General features: G+C 39.8%; 2 protein-coding genes across 2 annotated transcripts in view; both read right to left on the bottom strand.

Moving 5' to 3' along the window:
- Positions 1 to 1,300, bottom strand: part of clcn5b (chloride channel, voltage-sensitive 5b) — a 46,097-nt gene extending 44,797 nt beyond the window's left edge. The window contains 2 exon segments of the mRNA XM_022197357.2: positions 815 to 967; positions 1,050 to 1,300. Coding sequence (XP_022053049.2) covers positions 815 to 967; positions 1,050 to 1,083 — 187 coding nt within the window. The 5' untranslated portion in view covers positions 1,084 to 1,300.
- Positions 1,301 to 9,791: 8,491 nt separating this feature from the next.
- shroom4 (shroom family member 4) overlaps positions 9,792 to 20,186 on the bottom strand; it is a 93,566-nt gene continuing 83,171 nt past the window's right edge. Inside the window, 18 exon segments of the mRNA XM_051944185.1 lie at positions 9,792 to 10,141; positions 11,067 to 11,237; positions 13,678 to 13,782; positions 13,890 to 13,928; positions 13,930 to 13,968; positions 13,971 to 14,021; positions 15,413 to 15,510; positions 15,513 to 15,624; positions 15,626 to 15,749; positions 15,751 to 15,794; positions 15,796 to 15,924; positions 15,927 to 16,092; positions 16,881 to 17,113; positions 17,115 to 17,353; positions 17,356 to 17,475; positions 17,478 to 17,617; positions 18,889 to 18,891; positions 19,735 to 19,796. Of these exon segments, the coding sequence (XP_051800145.1) occupies positions 9,953 to 10,141; positions 11,067 to 11,237; positions 13,678 to 13,782; positions 13,890 to 13,928; positions 13,930 to 13,968; positions 13,971 to 14,021; positions 15,413 to 15,510; positions 15,513 to 15,624; positions 15,626 to 15,749; positions 15,751 to 15,794; positions 15,796 to 15,924; positions 15,927 to 16,092; positions 16,881 to 17,113; positions 17,115 to 17,353; positions 17,356 to 17,475; positions 17,478 to 17,617; positions 18,889 to 18,891; positions 19,735 to 19,796 (2,064 nt within the window). The 3' untranslated portion in view covers positions 9,792 to 9,952.

Below are 20,186 nucleotides of genomic sequence, written 5' to 3'. Positions count from 1 at the left end.
GAACCGAGAGAGAGAAGATAAGGAAGCCACCTATGTTGAACTGAAACTACCACTTATCTGGTACTTATGGAGCAGTATCGACTCAGACAGTTTCACCGTTAGCACCTCAAATCATGTGATTCTCAAGAACGTTATCAGGGGTGACGATAATCAGAAGAAGCCTCTCAAGAACTGAACCAAAACACAAGTTCAGTCGCTTCTATGATATGATATAGAATAGAAATACTGTATAGCAAAGTTCCCACCACTGCAAAAACGTGTGCAGCAAAAATAAAGATAATCAAAAAAATCTAAAATGAAAAATGTCCTATGTGAAGAATGTACAAATGTTAACACATTTTATGTGCAGTGCACATAAATGGTACAATATCATATGAATTATGAATGTTTTGCACTTTTAAAAACGCTACGCAATATCTATTTTATTGCATACAGTAGAATACACTGTTTCCTGAGGTAATATGTACAATAATAGGACTCTATCTGTATTTTTAGTCATCAAAAATCTGTGCAATACCACTGATATGTGCAATCATGTACTTTATTTTATCCTTCATTCCTGACATGTCTACACTGTTTTTGCTGCAAAAACACAGCAGATTTCTCCAATATGGGCTTCATAAATTGTTCCCCGATCGTACCTTAATGTCACTAAGTTGAATTTAGTCTTTTTGAGCTGTTTAATTTATCTTAAACAGTTGAAAAATGAAAATTAAGATCTCAAGCATGCATTTTCTTGGATTTTTGTGTGTGCGTCTTATACAGAAATGTGTAGAAAAATACAGTATTGCCATCGCTGTGTCGGTGCAAGTACCTGAGCTGAGAGGAGGGACGTCGTCGGTGCTGGAAAAGTCCAAAGTGGCTCCTGCAATGTCCACCATCTCATCATCATCATCATCGTCGCTGGGGTGATGAAGGCCGTCGAAGCTGCCGGAGCAGTAACCCGGGTTTTCCATCCCTTTAGGTCCTGATCACAAAAACACGACAACATTTAACCAGCACTCAATGCAGTACGAACACCCGCCCCATCTTTAAGTCACCTCTGTCACCTGAATAAGTCCGACTGCCCCAAAAGTGAAACATGGTTTACAGGGAACCCGTTTTCGGACGCTGGAGCTCCGCACACCAGCCTGTCGGACAGCCTCCTATCTGCCGCCTCATCACACATCAGCAATGACGGCACATCTCCGAAGTTTTCGCAACCGTTTCCGCTTCTTGTCTGCGCTTCTGTTCTCGCTTCGTGTCTGCGGTTTTTGCAGCTCTAAACAGATTATTGAGCTAGCTAGCTTAGACGCTCCGATGCTACTCTTGTGTCGCGCGATGCCAAAGAAACAAACTCTTTTCGTCGGGCTAGCTCTGTTAAACGTCACCCTGCGTCGTTTACACACAGTTTAATGAATAAAACGCTGAGTTGAGGCCTTACTGTACCTGTAGGGGAGAGAGAATGCAGCCGAGCAGCTCTCTGAAGAAGTCTTGTGACTCGGATTTGCTCCGCCGCCGTCTTCTACTGTAGCTGCTGCTTGAGTCAACAGTAGCCTATGTAAACTTAACCACTCCGTGGAAACCCTGCGTCATTGTCTGGGCCCCGAAAAACACAGTTTTAAAACCAGTTACATACTCCAGAGGAAGTCAAAAGAGGATTGCCTCGGTTTGGTAACAAACTTGTCAAATAAAGCTAATTTATCTGTTGTTTTTGGCACTTAAAACGACCACGCTAACGTCATGTAAATAAATTTAGCTGTGACTTCCGGTTTGCGAATTACAAAGTTTTCGCTGCTCCTTTACAAAAACACGTTTTGTAATTTTTTTTATTCACGGCCGTATTTATTCAAGGATGCTATTACGTTGAAATCAAGATTTTCTAATTGATGACGAGTAATTTAAACGCTTCTTCGTTCCGCAAGCACACTTACTTTGAAAGCTAAAGTGCCCAGTTTCCGGTTCGTAGCCTCATTTTGGCTATCTTGACAGATCCATCTGGACAATAGGAAAACGAGTCGAAGAAAGAGCGATCGCTGCTCCAATTAGGTCAGTGGAGCAGTTCGATGAATCGGTTGTTGATTTCTTTCTCTTTACATTTATCCTTATTATGATTATTAATAGGGGGAGCCTATAAATGCCTTTTGGGAAGAGAAACACCTGGTAATGACATTAAATCAATTTTTATTGCAGAACAAGAAGATCTTGCTACATTTTCTGTGTGATTTTGCTTCTTGTGGCTACTGGCATTTTATGAAACACCGCATTTATGCTCAAAATCGTTATTTTTTCTAGAGAACGTTCAACATGCATCCTTGTATGTCTAGAACATGAAAAGCTATGCTCATTCAGCCAAGACCTAGGGGAGTTGCTGCTCCATGGCCAAACAAAAGTCTCTCAGTGTCCCTGTAGACCTGTCCTTGGTCCTGCCTAATAGAACCTTCAGGTTGTCCCACAGTCCAAAAACATGCTGAGGTTAACTGGTGATTCTAAATTGTCTGTCAGTGTGAATGTGAGTGTGATCGTTTATCTCTATATGTAGCCTTGTGAAAGACTGGTGACCTGTCCAGGGTGTCCTCTGTCTTCACCCCAAGTCAGCTGGGATAGGCTAATGACCCTAATGAGGATTAAGCTGTGCATAGATAATAGATAAATGGATGGTTAAACAGCCACTTGTGACTTTAAAACAATGCAAACAATATAAAACATGGAGAATTATGGGCGTGTGAGTGGTCATATGGTAATTTAATATTGTTTATGGTCGATCAAGTAGTAGTAGTGTTAATATTAGGATTATTAGGAGTAGAGAGTACTAATAACAGTATATTATTTACATTATTATTGTAAAATACAGTGTACAATAACAGTGCTGATATTTCAATACCATCTCTTTTAATTTGCAACGCTATCATCCACATTCAGCAGCTCATGTTTATAGATAAACTGCTTAAACCTTTTTTTATTTTTAGAAAGTAGAGTATGTCAAATTATCCAGTTTCAAGATTTTTGTTGTTGTTGTTTTAAGAAAATATTAATTGCATGGAATAAGGTGAAAATCAAATAAATGATTTGATCAAAACTAATTTTGGTCATGAAAATTATCAGGAATTTTAGCTGTTGAAAATCTCAGCGCATTACCCTTAAGAAGACTGTGTTGTCTAGTTTTATTTAATAGTGTGTTTCTGTACAAAACATGCATTTTCTTCTTTGAGAAATACATTCTACATGCCAAGTTTGTATAAACTATGGGCACACCATTTTAAAACAGGAAAAGGGCGACGCCTTGAGGCTATCTGTAGTAACGACATGTACAAAAAAAATAGACGACCAAGCAGGAAATCAGTTCTGCTGTTTTATGTCTTTGGCTTTCTAAACCACAAATCCTCCCCCACCGTCTCTCTGTGTTCCTCCCACCTCCTCCTCCTTCTCCTCTCCATCAGGCAGCTCCTTGAAGTCCAACATAAACACTCCTTCCTCCCACGGTGCTTCTCGTTTCAGCCGTCTGGTTCTCTTCACGCCCTTTCTTTCTTTAATTCATCCAAGATTTGCATTCGTTCTTTTGATGATGACACTGCTGGTTTCCTCTTTCATACTGTCACATACTTACATGCACTTTCAAGCCCTCGTTTTCCAGCTCTTCTTGCATCCCCCTCAGTCTTCTTTTCTTCAGTCTGGCCTCAGGCAGAAGAATGCACCCACTTTTACAGTTGTTTTCCAAAACCGCCTCCTATTTTTGAACATGACCTCCTAACACGCTGTTTGTAGCAAAAAATAATCAAATAATTTTGGCCATTTTAAATATAATAACGGTCAATAACGGCTTTATTACATTTAAAATGGCCAAAATTTTTCCATAATTGGCTTTCATACATTTTAAAATTATTATTTTATTGGCCATTATTACATTTAAAACAGCCAAAATTATTACACTATTGACTTTATTACATTTAAAATGGGAGAAATTCTTACAATATTGTCCACTATTACATTTAAAATGGTGAAAATTATTATGTTGTTGGATTCATTACATGTATAAAATATCCAAAATTATTATGTTATTGGCTTTATTACATTTAAAATGTCTAAAATTATTGTGTTTTTGGTCATTATTACGTTATTGGCTTTAATGTATTTAAAATGTCCAAATTAGTATGTTTTTGGCTGTTATCACATTTAAAACACTCAAAATTATTATGTTTTTGTCCATTACTGCATTATAATGAAGACAATTATTACATTATTGGCTTTGTTACATTGAAAGTGTCGAAAATTATTACATTTTTTGCTATTATTACATTTTAAAATGCTCAAAATTATTATGTTTTTGGCCATTATTACATTTTAAATGACCAGAATTATTACGTTACTGGCTTTATTACATTTTAAAATGTCCAAAATGATTCTGTTATTGGCTTTATCACAGTTAAAATGGCCAAAATTATTACGTTTTGAACATTATTACATTTAAAATGGCCAAAATTATTACATTTTTGGCCGTTATTACATTTAAAATGTCCAAAATGATTCTGTTATTGGCTTTATCACATTTAAAATGGCCAAAAATTATTACGTTTTTGAACATTATTACATTTAAAATGGCCAAAACTGGTGATATTATTGCAATCACGTTATTGGTTGCTACTGTTTTCTCAGTAGCATTAATGCTCATTACTCTATAAAAAATAAATAAATTATATGGCACCAAAACTGAAAAGAAGGGAGTATTTTGACTTTAAACTGACATCTTTTTGTTAGAGCCAGGCATTCACTGTTTTTTTTTCCCACCAGCACTTTAAATCTCCACCTACTACTGTCGTTTCATTTAGTTGTTTTTTTAACCTCTGGGCCTCCACACCACCAGCATCAATATGTTTAATGACTCTTGGCATTGGAGCTCAGATGAACATTGACACAGCACTGACTTCCCCCAGTAAAACGCTCCTGCAGCCATATTAGCTCAACCATCCAACCACATTTAAACAACTTATTGAATAAGCTTCACTCACGAGCGAGATAAATCACAACAGGAGACATGCAGCTTGTTTAAAATACTATTATTATTATTTATGGTACTTTTTTCCTCACACGAGTGTTTTTGCAGTTACAAAAAAAACCAAAAGGCTTTGTAATAAATCAAATGACACATGGAAATCACAAATATAGTCTCACACCGGTCCAACAAGCGACTTCCTTTCCTCTCGTCAAACCAATAAGCTTCCAGTCAGTTTAGAAAACGGGCCGTTATGGCACAGGAATACGTTTAAATGTACAGAACAAACAGACAGCAGAGAATAAAGTGAGTAAAACCAAGTGTTAAAACTTGTAACTTTAATAACCTTTAAGCTGCTTCCAACCAGAACATGTTCATTGATCAACATTTAACCATGAAGGCCATAAAGCAGGTCATGTTCTCAGAGCTGCTGCTTTTTCACTTGAAATGAACACATCTCCTCTTATAAATCCCACCTTTATTAGTTCAAGCTGGACTTAAAAGTGGATTTACTCAGACAGGAAGTGCTGAGCTCCTTAAACCCATCCAGTACCAAACAAAGATTAGGGACTTGGCAATATCACAAATCAGAAGACGGCGTGATTTAAAGCTTAATGTGGGGTGTTTTGGTGGAAAATTAACCAGAATCAAGGAACCTGCATCTCAGAAAAATGTCAGCTAGTGTCCTAAGAGCTTCAGTAGAAAACAATTGGACTTTTTCTGTTCTTGAAGACATTTCACTTCTCAGCCATTTTCAAGAACCAAAGAAGTTCAGTTGAAATTCAATCGAATCATTTCAGATTATCGAGTGTTTTTTGAAGTTTTAATGGAATATTTTGACATTTACTTGCTGTCTTGTCAAGATTTAGATGAAAACACTGACACCCACTAATCATATCTGTGTGTTAAATTCTACTGCCCGCTAGCTTAGCATAAAGACTGGAACCTGTTTGAAAGTGCTAGCCTGTCTCCAAAGCAAACAAAATCTACCTAACATTAAAGGTCACTAATCAACACGTATATCTAGTTTGTTTAGAGTAAAAACAAGCTAGCTGAAACAACTAGCCGCTATGATGTAAATAACTAGACTTTTACATTAACGCGAGAAGTTAGGCAACGCAAAAGGCTCAGTTCCAAACAAAAGTGTACAACTGGAGTACGAAATCAGTTGGCTGATAGTTAAATTTATTTTCTTCAAATGCAGAAAAAGATGTTGGGGTTATAATAGAAATGGTACCACTATTCTTTAATGTCTGCAGCACATGTAACAGAGTGTAGTGCGGAGTCAAGCGTGTCTTCATAGTAAACTGGTAAGAGGTTTTTTGATATACAGGGTGCCCCTAAAGTCTGGACACATGAAATCTCATTAACTGCAATATGTCTTGACTCCACAGATTCAATATGGCTTTGTTGACAAAAGAAAGAGTTGAATTGGTACTTTTTAGTGGACGTGAAGGATGGAAATATCGAAATTATACGCAGGTGAACTTCATGCACGTATCCAGGGAGGATTCCACTTGGCTTTTCCACGTTGGTGTTAGGTGGTTAAAAAGTACAAGACAAGGGCAGTTCATGGACAAACCCTGTCTGGGACGACCAAATTGTATTCCAGAGAAAACTGAAGAATTGGTTTTGGCTAAAATTTATTGCTAGCCCAAAAAGAATCACTTCTCTAACCTTACCCTATCATCAATATGTCCATCCTTCACATCCACTGAGAAGCACCAGGTTTTTCAACTCTTTCTTCTTTCGACAAAACCATAGTAATCTGTGGAGGCAAAAGAAAAGATAGTGAATGAGATTTCCTACATGTCCAGACTTTAGGGACACCCTGTAGTGCCAAGTATACATACTTTGTCTGGAAGTAGTAGACTCGCAGGTGACGTCTGTGGTCTTTTATAACAAGCATCAGACGATTTTTGCCCATTACTTTGATTTAAATGTTAAATTCACCTTAAAATGCAATGACTCCATCGTTTTTTTCCTGTAACACATATGTATATATTAAAGAATTAAAGAAAAATTGGCTGGTATATCAAAATTGGAGCTTTTATTCTGTAAAAATCTGCAATGGCACTGGATCCCAAAAAACAACACTGTGTTGTTTTTACAGACTTTTTAAAAAATACAGAACAGACAACCTAAATATAATGTAGTAATTAGTGTATTTCTGCTTGGAGGATTGTTTCTAAACTTCGGACAGAGACAGGATAGCTGTTTCCAGTCATTATGCTAAGCTAAGCTAACTAGCTGCTAGCTGTAGCCTTGTTTTCACTGTACAGACATGAGAGTCTTGGCAAGAAAGCAAATAATCACATTTCCCATGATAAAACTTACAAGTCTGACAGAAAACAATCTGAAAACTCCACCAGATGCTCAAGAAGCTTATTGACAAAAAATAAAAAATAATAAAGTAACTCTGGTTCGACACAAACCAAACGCACCTCCGGATTCATTCGCCGTCAAAATATACAGTAAACTTACTTCCTGGTCTTCTCGTTCATCTTTTACAACCAATTCCAGTCATTTCAAATATTAAAACCACTACAATATATATATATAGATATATATATGTATGTACACACCGTATACAATATAAACATAAGTGTCTTCTGTACATTTCGTGGCAGCGGAGTGTCAAACTCCAAACAGTAAGACAGCCACAGACCTTACAGTAATGGGATATGTAGTGATATTATGCTCGATAATACAGTATTGCTGAAGGCAGTAGAACTTTTTAGCAGTTAATGATGCCGAACATTCACAATATTGGCTTTAGTGTGGTTAACGGAAGCACCAAAACAATCCTCTGCCGATTCTCCGAACCGGAAGATTTAAATACATCAAAGTGAGCAGCATGTCCGCAACACATTCATCAAGAGAAACGTCTTTGGCAACGTAGCGTGGCGCTCCATCAGACAGGAAGGAAGTGTAGTGTTGTGTCTTTAAAGTACGAGTCTCAGCACTTTACGTGAAGCAGAACATGACGTGCAATAAAAAGGATTCGTTTGTTGGGGAAAAGTTAAACGTGAAGGAAAACATCTCCAGCTGTGTGGTTTCAGTAATCCAACCATCCTCTGGTCTAAAAGCGAACACGCCCGCTGGGAGATGAGCCATCTATACGTTTCTGGTGCATTTATTGATTTTTAAAGTCTCTAGTTAATGAAGATAACACCCAGAGCAAGCTGGAGTCGACGTTCTTCTTCTTCTTTTCAAACCATTCTGACACCTTGGACTTGTCGCCTCCTTTGGTTCCATCACTGACAGTCCATTCTTCCCCGCCCACCTAAAAACCTTCAGGGTGTTTGAGCTGTTTGTTTTGGAGCTGGAAACCTCTACACACGTCTGCTGACCCTTAGAGGAACACTCTAGATGCTAAATATGAAGCTACCAGCCAAGAAACAGTCTGGCTCTGAGCCGCCATAAACAAGAAGTGATTTGTGAGTTTAGAGGAGGCCGGTGGGGCGGATTCTTTGGTGCCCGTCTCCTGTTTCAGAAGTTTAAACGGCTGCTTCATATTTAGTGCTGACAGTGAATACATGTCAAAGTAGCTCTTTAAAAAACTGCCCTGTTATGCAAACATGTAACCTGCCACGTTTACCTCTACAGTCTGCAGCTACGTCTCTTCCTGCTTCTTCTTCTTCATCTTCTTCGGTTAATAATTGTCCGTATTCCCATCGAACATCCCCCATGCCCATCCCCGACCCAGACCCAGACCCAGCCAGACTTCTCCCTCAGGACCCCTCAGCTGCTCCCCCAGCCGATCTTGTCCTCCAGCTGCCCTCTGCTCCCACCAGCAAGGCGGCCTTCCATCTTTCACAAAGTGGCTGGCCAGAAAGAACAAGTAAACTATTTAGAGCAGGCATGTCAAACGTCAATTCTAGTTCAAGCGAGCCCACATTCAGCCCAGTTTGATCCAAGTGACCAGTAACATCAGAACACAATAACCTATAAATAACAACAACTCCACATTTTTCTGTTGTGTTAGTGCAAAAAGTACGTTCGGAAAATGTTCACATTTCAGGAATTATCTTTTACAAAACACCACGAACACGAAATTTCTTAAGAAAAATTTGTTCAGTTTCAGATGCCTTAATTTATCATTTACACACGACAACTTACAGTGTCTACAAAGACACAAAACACTTAGTCATCTGGAACTGAATGATATGGTATTTTACTTTATGATTAAAATGACAAAAGTCAGACAAAAGTCAGACAAAAAAACACAAAAACAAGACAAAACGACAAAAGCGAGAAAAAAATGACAAAAAATGAGAACAAAACAAAAAGACACAAAAATTAGACAAAAAAGTAACAAAGTGGCAAAAAATGGACAAACGTCACAAGCGAGACAAAAAGAAACACAAAAACAAAAACACGAGACACACGAAAAATCAGACAAAAACAACAAGAACAAGACAAAACATTACAAAAGCAAGACACAAAATGACTAAAGCGAGAAAAAAACAACAAAAATGAGACAAACCACACAAACAACAAAAAAGACACAAAATATTAGACAAAAAAGTTACAAAGAGATAAAAAAAATGGACCCAAACAATACAAGCAAGACAGAAAAGACACAAGGCGACAAAAACTATACACAAAACAACAAAATGACAAAAATAAGACAAAAAACACAAGCGAGACAAAAAGGAAACACAAAACGAAAAAAGAACAATGACAATCTAGTATTTTACTTCATGATCAAAACAACTTGTCAGGGTCTAAAATTATTTCAAATTTTTCAGTTTTCAAATTTACAGTCTGCAGTTAATGCCTTCTCTGTAATTTTTATAGTTTACAAAGTCGTCCACTGGGCCGGACTGGACCCTCTGGAGGGACAGCTTTCGCCCGCGGGCCGTATGTGTGACACCCCTGATTTAGAGCGTGCCAGACAAACACATTGAAGGAGTTTTGTGAACTTTCACATGGTTTATTTGTGTTCCTGTTCTGTGAGCTACATGTGGCGCCTTACTACTAAACGGTGGACATAAAACATCGTCGGCTGAATAAACCTCGGTACCTGTAGTCTCTGTGCTGCTCTGGAGAGAGGCATCGGGCCAACACCCGGCTGACGGCCTGCTCTCGCCGGTCGACGTGGTCCTTCAGGTCCTGAGCCTCGGACAGCTGCCTCATGAGCTGACGCTTCTTCTCCAGCAGGGGGAGCTGCAGGCCAGAGAGACGAGTGAGAGATGTGATTACTAAAAGGTGTTTTAAAGTAAAAAAAACTCATCATCTCAGCTCTCTTTCACCAGCTTCCCAACCGCTTCTTTCATCTATATCCAAATTCAGTTATGTTTTTCTACCTTTTTCTCCTGCCTTTGCACATATCCTTTGCCTGTTTACATATGACAATCTTGGACAAGATGCCAACATTTTCACATAGAATTCATTTATAACACTCTCTATCATTTTATTTTTATTCTACTGTTATTAATGTCTTTAACTTTGATCTTACTTTATTAGTTACTTCAATTGTGTGAGGGGAACTCGCAAAATAAGAATCCCATTACTCAGGGTAACCACTGTGTTTCTGCTGTGTACAGGACAATAAAGTTTAAATGCCCCATCCATCCAGCCATCATCCATCCATCCATATCATCATCCATATCATCATCCATCCATCATCCATCATCCATCCATCCATCCATCATCCATCCATCCATATCCATCATCATCCATCATCCATCATCCTCCATCATCCATCCATCCATCCTCCATATCACCATCCATCCATATCCTCCATCCATCCATCATCCATATCATCCATCATCCATCCATCCATATCATCCATCCATCATCCATCATCCATATCATCCATCCATCCATCCATCATCCATCATCCATATCATCCATCCATATCATCCATCCATCCATCATCATCCATCATCCATCTATCCATCATCCATCCATCATCATCCATCCATCCACCATCCATCCATCATCCATATCATCCATCCATCTCATCCATCCATCATCCATCTCATCCATCCATCATCCATCCACCATCCATCCATCATCCACATCCATCCATCTCCCCATCCATCCATCTCATCCATCCATCCCATCCATCCATCCCATCCATCCTCACCCTCTCATGGTGCTCTGTCTCAGGGTCCAGTGTGTCCAGCGTCGTCTCCACCCTCAGCAGCCTCCCAGACAGCGACAGCAGCAGACTCACCACTTTGTCCAGGTCGCCGATGAACATGCGGAACTTGTCCACCTCATTGGGTTTGCACACTGACACCACCATGTTCTCCACCTGAGGACGATCAAAGTCAAGGAACAGACTGAGACAAGGAAGAAACTGCTTGGATTTGGTGTGTAAGACGGTAAAACTAATGGTGAATAAATGCTAAACTTTGGCTAACTTTCTCCTGATGCCATCTGGTTCATGTAGCATCCCTCGATAGCAGTGTTACTGAAGTAGGCAAGCCAACAATCACTTGTAGATTTAAGATGTTCTCTATTTTCTGACATTCAACTCTCTGAATCTGAAGCTCCACCACCAGATTTATCTTAAAAGAAAAAAAAAAAAATCACCAAAATGACGCCATTGATCAGCCAGAAACTGTAAAAACACAAAGAATTGCTGCATTTTCAACGTCTTGATCATCTTTAAATGGGAAAATAACAGAATCTAAAACGAAATTATGAGGTTTCATCCAAATCTCCATATTCTACACGTCTCTATGTGTCAAACACTAAAAATTCTGTGCGGCTAAGAAGCCAGCACTGATCAAAAATTCATGTGTGATTCCAGGGCTCCAGACTTTTTTTTCCGAGGAGCACAGTGGCCCCTAACTTAAAATTTTAGGAGCGCAAGCAGAAAATTTAGGGGCGCACACCAAACTTTCAAAGTAAATATTGACATTTCCTCATTATCAATGTATTACTGATAAATACTTGCACAATAAACGCAGAAAATATGTTTTCAATTCACATTTTATAGTGCAGCAGTTGACACAACATAAGAATATCACTCAGAGAGCGCAGTACTTCACCAAGGCTGCTCAGTTTACGTATAATTTCCAATGGATGAAATCTTTAATAATAATAAAAATGATCTTGGCTGCGTACGGGCATGTGTTATGCGTGTACACGTTATGTATTTATACCGAATCACGTGTAAATTACTCTTATAAAGGTCTGTTGAACAGTTCATCAGTTTTGGCAAGCCTTTGTTTTATACTAGTGTTAAAATAACCGTTCCCTTCAGGCTTTTATTTTGAAGGCGTATTTTTAATCCTACGGGCTTTTATTTTGTGACCATTTCAGCGGCACAGGAAGTCATTCTCTAAGAGGAGGTTTCTTGACATAACGAAGACGCTGCTGAAGAGTCCGAAAATCCATGTAAAGACAAAAGAAAACGGTTCCACGCTTTTGCTGTCTAGCAAAGATGTGTCTAAACTTATAAGCAGCTGGAAGGGGACAAGAAAGGAGGGAAGGACGTTCAACCCAAATAAGGTTGAACGTAAATAAAGGCTTTGTGAAACATCAGGAGCTTCACCATCATTCACCCCCCGCTCTCACACACATTGGCCCGCATTCTTCTTCTTTGGTGTTCGTCTCCTTTCTTCTTCTTCTCTTGGAGTTAATGTCGGTTGGTAAACCAGCTCATTTGCGCATTACTGTCTACTGGGCTGAAGTGTGGAGAAGAAGTTTGTCGGCAACAAAAAATATTCAATCATAATTTTTTTAAAAATCGGCAAATTTACTGGTCGCACATGCGCGAGTACGTGAAAAATTTACTCGCACTCGCTCAAATTTTGGTCGCAAAATGCGACCATTTAGTCGCAGTCTGGAGCCCTGGATTTGGCTGAACTGCAGGATGTGTAAAGCGAAAAGCAAAAACAAGACAAATTAGAGAAAACAAGAGCAAAAAAAATCCAAACTCAAACTAACTTGATGAATAAACGAGACGACATGGTCATCAGTATCCCCCGCCACATGTGATGTCTATGAGTCTATATCCAAAAATATGATCAAGGGCCATAACTCTGTTAAATATTATTGCACAGGTCTCATTTTCGAACTTGATCAAGGTGTCCATGGTGTGAAGCTACCCACAAAATTTCGTAATCCTAGCAGTAATAGTTTCCGAGAAAAGCTGTCCCTTCATCCTGGAAGCACGGACGAGACGGACGGACGGAGCCAAACCCTATATCCCCCTTTTCCACTTCGTGGAGGCGGGGATAACAAATGCAGCATGGCTCTAAAATAATAAACAGAGGAAAGGTGTCCAGAAAATATTGGCACTGACCAGTATTGTAAAGCCCCACAATGGATTTGAAATGAAATAACAACATGAGCTTTAAGTGCAGACTTCAGCTTAATTTGGTGGCCAGGTGTGTGTTATTCCCCTCATTATTTCATTTAGAAGGAGCAGATTAAGCTCTACAGTTCATTTCAAGTGGCATTTGGAATCTGGTGAGGTCAACCCTCAATATAAAGTCTTCACATCTTGATTGTTTCATTTCAAATTCAAAAATACTGAAAATCGTCTGTCAATATCCAAATATTATGGCCCCGACGTACATTCAGGATGGTGAAACATCTTTCTAGTGGCCATATAAGCAGAGTTTCTAAGGCAGCAAACTGATGGATTTGTCGTACTCCTGCAGCGCAATAAGGGCACAATTGACGTCAGAGGTTGATAACATGACTAGATGAGTAAATAGGCGAATAAGTTTGTCCCCCACCTCCTCTCCCAGCTGTGCGTTGGGCTTCGGATGTCGTCCCTGCAGACCCCCTCTGAGCTCCCTCAGCACTCCCAGCTTCTTCGCGGAGCTTTCCATAAGCTGTTTCTGCACCACAGAGTGAAGAACATCTCAAAATGAAAACACACGCAACACGTGCCATGTCTTCGCTTTCACAATAAGACGTGTCAAAATGTTCAGAGCTAGCTGTTTACCTTGTAGGTCAGCTCGTCGTCCTCGCCCCGCTCCCTGTTGATCGGTGAAGTCCTTCATCTGGGACAGGATCTGACGCTTTGGGCGGCTGATGTGCTGTAATAAGACGAACAGCTGGAGCTGCACCGGACCGCCTGACAGGGAAGAGTTTGTTTTAGTTACACAGCGAGAAAAGAAAAGGCTGAGAAACTAAACACAGTCATAATCTACAAACACATTGAATTAGAAATGCAACCAATTATGAGGACTAAAAGAAAGCAACAAACAAATGGAAAACATTTGAAAAAAAAACCCAATAATCTAAATGTAGAAGCAGATGACAGCATGAAATTAAACAAAAAGAGGAAGAATGGTGTTAAAAATAACATCTCATCAGTCCAATTACTCACATACATTTACTGTAGTGTTGTAAAAAAGACCAGCAAAGCAAGAATTAGTTCTAAATAACATGAATAAATATGAACATAATTAATATTTTCATGTATTATTGTCCTTATACTATTTATCCCTAATCTATCCTGTTTTAAAGCTGTGATATTACAGCTGTTTTTATCCAAAAATGTTTGTTTTTCCCAAATATTTTATGTAAATATCCAGAATAAAACACTGATTTGATGCAAAAACTGATCAAAATGTGAAGTATAATGAAACATTTGAAGATGAAACTGCTTCTAACTTTCTGAATATCTTCCAAAGTTCTGTTTTCAGTGACCTTAAGGAGTACTTGTGTGCAGACAAACAGAAAAACCTGTTTAAAATTATATTTTTTGCTCATATTTACAAAATTCGCATCTCTTACGTTCACACTTTGTAATTTTAAAGGTTACATCCATGTGCCAAATGATGCTACATTAATACTGGACATTAATTCAAATCCCCTAATCTGTATTTTATTAAATTTGAGCTTTTTGTAGTTCTTTACATCCAAAACTATATATTTTCCCCAATATTTTATGTAAATATCCAGAATGAACCAATAAAACACATAAAATACATGATTTGATGCAAAAGTTCTTTAAAATGTAAAGTATAATGACGCATTTGAAGAAGTCAGACCAAAATGCATAGAAAAAAGCTGTTTTAAATTACATTTTAGTTTTAAAGCTACAAAATTTGCACCTCTTACTTTCACAAACTGTACTTCTAAACGGGATTTTGCATCCATGTGCTGTACGATGTGTCACTGATAACAACAATTGATTCCAACCATATTTTCTGGATCTAAAGAGAAAGAAGTTTGTAAGTTTCAGTAAGTGTTTGTGTCGATTTTATGCTGTTTAAATTCACTTTCTGTCCTATTTGGCACCAGCTACCCATCAAGCACCTGTTTTCAAGCAAAACAAATGGTTTGGAAACTTGACAGAGTGAATAATAAAAAAAAAAAGTAATCTGGCTCAGTAAAGGTGCTGTGGCAAGGGTTGTGGGAACGAGTAATGAGCTTTAAGTGACAGGACAGTTAGGTCTTGTACAAGTCCAAAATGATCTGTGTAATAATTCCCAGCACACAGTCACATTCCAGCACTACTTAAGCCTCTCCTCCTCACCTATCCAAAATCTTGTCGGTGTTGTGCTCCGTGGTTTGGTAGGCTCCTCTCCAGCCCTCTGTGCCCGACTCCCCTCGCTGCTCTGAGGGAACAGCTCCTCCAGGCTCAGCCCTCTCTGCTGCCGTCCCCCGGCCTCCAGCTCCTCCTCCAGGGAGCTGCTCTCTGTCCTGCCTGACGGCGAAGCCTCCGGCAGGCGTGTCGATGTCCGTCTCCAGGACGGTGACAGGCAGAGCGAAGCAGGGCAGCTCGCTGGTGATGGGCACGTCCTCCGCCGGAAGCTCCTCTCCCTGGAAGTCGTCGATGTCCGTCTCCATGGGCGTCCAGGTCGGCCTCCAGGCTGTGAGCGGGACTCGGGCTGAGGGTCCGTCTCAGATTCTGTTCCCGGTTCGAGGATCTTCTGCTGCTCTTCGATCGGGAAGCCTCTGTTCATACAGAGCTGCTGCTTGCTGCTCGTAATCAGTTTGATTGAAGTACGAGGAAGTAGGGGAACCTAAACCCACCAGCATCTCCATTTTCTAAGAGCGGGTGAAGAACGGTGTCGCTGTGAACTCTGGGAGATGGAGTTCTCTCCCACTCAGCTCCAGGTCTCACATTGAGCTGCTGTTTGTGAGGTTTCACTGGAATCCTGTCCTGGTCTGGACTCACATCCACCATCGATACACTGCAGACACACATTAAAATAACTTACAACACAGAAGCAAGGACAGAAATAACCACTATATTTAAAGCACTGTCTTCTTACTTTCAACATTTTGTGTACATAATTATGCCTTTGTATTTTTTAGATCTCTGTTGTCTCTGCTCTTATCTTTTATTTCTGTAGATTCTGTAGGTTTATATATATATATATATATAATATATATATATATTATATAATATATATAATATAATTGACATTTGATATCCTTTAAACAGAAACACTGAAGATGTGTTTGCTGACCTCTATCGCTTAAAAGCTCAAATGTATGGCTAAAAAAAACAAGAAAAACCTGCTCAAATGATCTTTTTTTAAATACTAACTGCTGTTTTTTTCTCAACTTCATCTTACTAACAAAAGCAACCATTTAGATCACCCAGTAAAAACCTTTAAGCAGTTTATTTGTGCAGGAATTATAGAAATTTATTGAAAATGAGCAGATTTAAGTCATCAAAGCATACTTAGTCCACAGCATTTGCAGTTTAAAGTCCACATAAATGATGAAATTAATTATAGTCTGTGGTAATTGTTATATAGTTGATGAAGATTGGCCAAGAAATGCTTGGAAAAAAGCTATTTTTGTAAATTTGTTGGGAAAAATATCTGAATTTGTGTGTCCAAGGCCTTTGACAGACTGAATCTGGTCATCTTTCTGCATGGTTACTCTGATTTTCTGGCATTTTTAGACCAGATATTTCACCAATCTATCACGTTAGTTTTATCTCTACGTTAAATAATTACTGATCTCTCACCTGCTCACGCCGGTCTCTGCTGCTGGAGTCGGTGGTGGTGTAGGTGGAGGTTTCCCTCCTTTTCTCTCTGGGGGAGGTGCCACCGGTCTGAAGGCCCTCCTGGAGAACATGGGACTGGGCGGGGCGACAGAAAAGGACACTTCCTGAAACGGAGCCTGGCTCTGATTGGACGGGCCGCGGGGAATCTCTGGGGTTTGGCTGCAGCTGCATCTTGGGCAGCTGTCCGACGCCTTTGTGCCTCTCCGGAGGGAGGCTGTAGGACCTCTGCCTGGACTCCTCAGGTGGAGGGATGTAGGAGGAGGAGTGGGTCTGAGGAGGGTTGGACTGAGGAGCAGCAGAAGAAGAAGAAGAGAACAAGGCGTGGTGGGATGAACGCCGGCGGTGGAATTGCTCCCACTTGGGCGGCGGCGGCCTCGGGGGAGGTGGCGTCTTTTTCCTGTTTTGCCTGGCGTTGCTGGTAGCATCTTCCCCCTGACGCCGCCGCCTCCTTCCTCCACCTTGCTCAGGGTCTGACTGGCAGCCGAGGAGATCGACGGCGACCAGCGGTGGCTGCCGTCGAAGCGGAGGTCGTTCTCTGACATGGCTCGTCCTCGGAGCGAAGAGGTGCAGGTGGAGGGGCAAAGGAGTGTCCGCTGTAGTCATCACTGCTGCTGCTGCTGGTCTGCCTGGGACCCCAGCGACCCTGATGGAGGTGCTGCTGATTGGTGCTCTCTGGTGGTCTGGACTCACGCCTCCAGCTTGGGGTAGTCTCTGTGATGTGGAGAAATAAAATAATATCAATAATTTATAAATTTCTGCAGTATTTGGCATTCTATAAGGCAGTTTAGCCAGATTCTGACAAATATACGACATTACATACATGTTAATGATTAATAAGCCATGAAGAGCTTAGCTTAGCATAAAGAACAGAAGGTTGATGTGGAGTTATGAGCTGTAACCGTTTCAAGCACACAACAGCTTTGTGAGGCTTGTCATCACACTGAGGTTGTCAGATTGGTTCCTGTAGAGACACCAAAACCTGTAAACACGTTATATCTGCCTACATACACTACAGGGGGTTCTCGGTTTACAACGTCCTCGACCTATGGCATTTCGTCATTACATCGAATCTGGTTACGTGGAACTAGTTGGCGAAAGGAGCGGATGGATACGTGGTCACGTGGCGCTTCAAGACGGTTTTGTTTACATTCTCTGGTTGTACATCACCTTGGTTTGTGCAACATCCACTAACTTTCTGAACTTAATTATTGCTCCCAAGCGTAAGTCAGACTCTTCTGATGGCAGTGCTTCGAAGAAAAGGAAAGCCATCTCCACTGAAGTGAAATTAGATAGAATAATACGTTAAAATTGTAAAAACACAGCAACATATTCTGTTATCTTGTAGAATGACTCACACATGCATGAAAGTCATTGGTATTCATGACTTTTCTGAAAGACTGATTGATATCGAGATGCATGTAACAGCTTTGTTTACATTTTCGCTGAAGTTCCAACTTATAATGAAAATTGACTGATGCCGATCCATAATGGTGGAACTCCAAAATAAGCTGAGGACCTCCTATAAATCCAAATATCCACATTGTTGCCATTATACGCACATAGATATACATTTATCAAGACAGTTAGTGACTTTTAGAGGTGTAGATATATTTATACTACTTTTATATTTCATTTAATCTTTATTAAATGACAGCGAGGCTAATTGAGAGGATCCCTTTATATCTAAATAAAGATTAAACAAAGATTCTGCCTGTACTGAACTGGGTATAAAAGCTTTTGTTCACTCTGCACCTTTTGCATGGAATATGTTGCAGAAAGACTGGAAACTAACCGAGTTCATCTCATTGAGTGAGTTTAAATCCAAACTGTGAGTTCTTGAGGCCGATTCCACAACATGCACGTGTTTTTCATAATTTGCTTGTAAATTTAATCTTTCTTTTGTTTTTTGCTCATGTTTTAATTGTGTTTTTACTGTTTCACATTTGCTGCTGCCTATTTTCGCCAGGACTCCCTTCAAAAGAGGTTCTTAATCTCAGTGGAATTTCTCCTATTAAATTAAAGGCTGATAAACAATAAAATAATACAATTAATCATAAAAATACCTATAATTAAAGGTGCATTACAGTACCATAAAATCACAAAAAAAATGGATGAAATGACTATCAAAAAGGCTGACTATGGACAGAAGTCAGCCGGTCTTTATTCCAAGCTAAGCTAAGCTAATCACCTCTTCTTTTACCTTTGCAGTGATATCAGTATTCTCATCTAATTTTTGCTCATTTTCCAAAAGCATCAATATTTATCACTAAATAAGACACAATCAAGTTAAAAAAATATTCAGAGCATTAAATAGTAAATAGAGAAGGGCATTTTCAGACAAACTTCAGAAACGCATGTCAAAAACCAAAAATTCAGACAGTGAAAGTGGGTAATTATACTAAATGTTTCCTTTTTGCATTCCAGACTCACTGAACTGCTTCGGTCTCAGGTCAAATATTGAGTAGAGGCCCTTTTACAAGTCAAGCATGTCCAAAATGCACCCCCTACACGCTAACGTACAGGAATCACCATCCAAGCACATATCATTATGGTCACATTTTAAGCATGGATGATTGCTCCGCACACTTAGAGCTCATTACAGTCAAATCATGGCCGGGCATGACTGAGAGGGATTTCCGCCCATCGGTGCACAAAAGACCGACCCCACCTTGCGTCTCAAGAGACAATCAGAGAGTTTCTGCACTGCTACAGGTCCACTCACAGATATGGAAGATAACCAGGTCGGAGCAGGAAATGTTCATGATTTATACGCATCTAAGTGTCTGTATTTGTTGCTGTGCGGCGAGGTGCTCACCTCTCGGTCAGGCTGTACTTCCTGTTGAGCCTGGTGGTTTCCTGCTGCCGGGCCAGATATGTCTGAGAAGAGATTTAAAGCGGGTTAATAACGCTGAAGGAATGAAGGAAGAATTCAATCTGGAGCTAAAGTTTTGCTCGCTGAAGGGAAGTGGGTGTGTGACTCCACCCTGTGATATACTTTCACAGTAACAAGGTTAATTGGGTTGGAGGTATTTGCAGCTGACTCTGGAGCCTTTTCATGTCAAAAACCAACCTGAGGCACGAATGTGGGCTGATTCTTTGTCTTCATATAGTACTTATTTACATTTAAATTTCCTTTTATTTCCGGTCGCTAATCAACAAGTTACATCTAGTTTGTTTAGAGTAAAAGCAAGCTACCCGAAACAACTAGCCACTATGACATAAGTAATTAAACTTTTACAGTGACGTGGAAAGTTGGCAACGCAAAAA

The sequence above is a fragment of the Acanthochromis polyacanthus genome, chromosome 23 (genome assembly GCF_021347895.1).
Source record: "Acanthochromis polyacanthus isolate Apoly-LR-REF ecotype Palm Island chromosome 23, KAUST_Apoly_ChrSc, whole genome shotgun sequence".
Taxonomy (NCBI): domain Eukaryota; kingdom Metazoa; phylum Chordata; class Actinopteri; family Pomacentridae; genus Acanthochromis; species Acanthochromis polyacanthus.
Note: the sequence above shows the minus strand (reverse complement) of the source record. Positions and strands in the feature narration are given on the sequence as shown.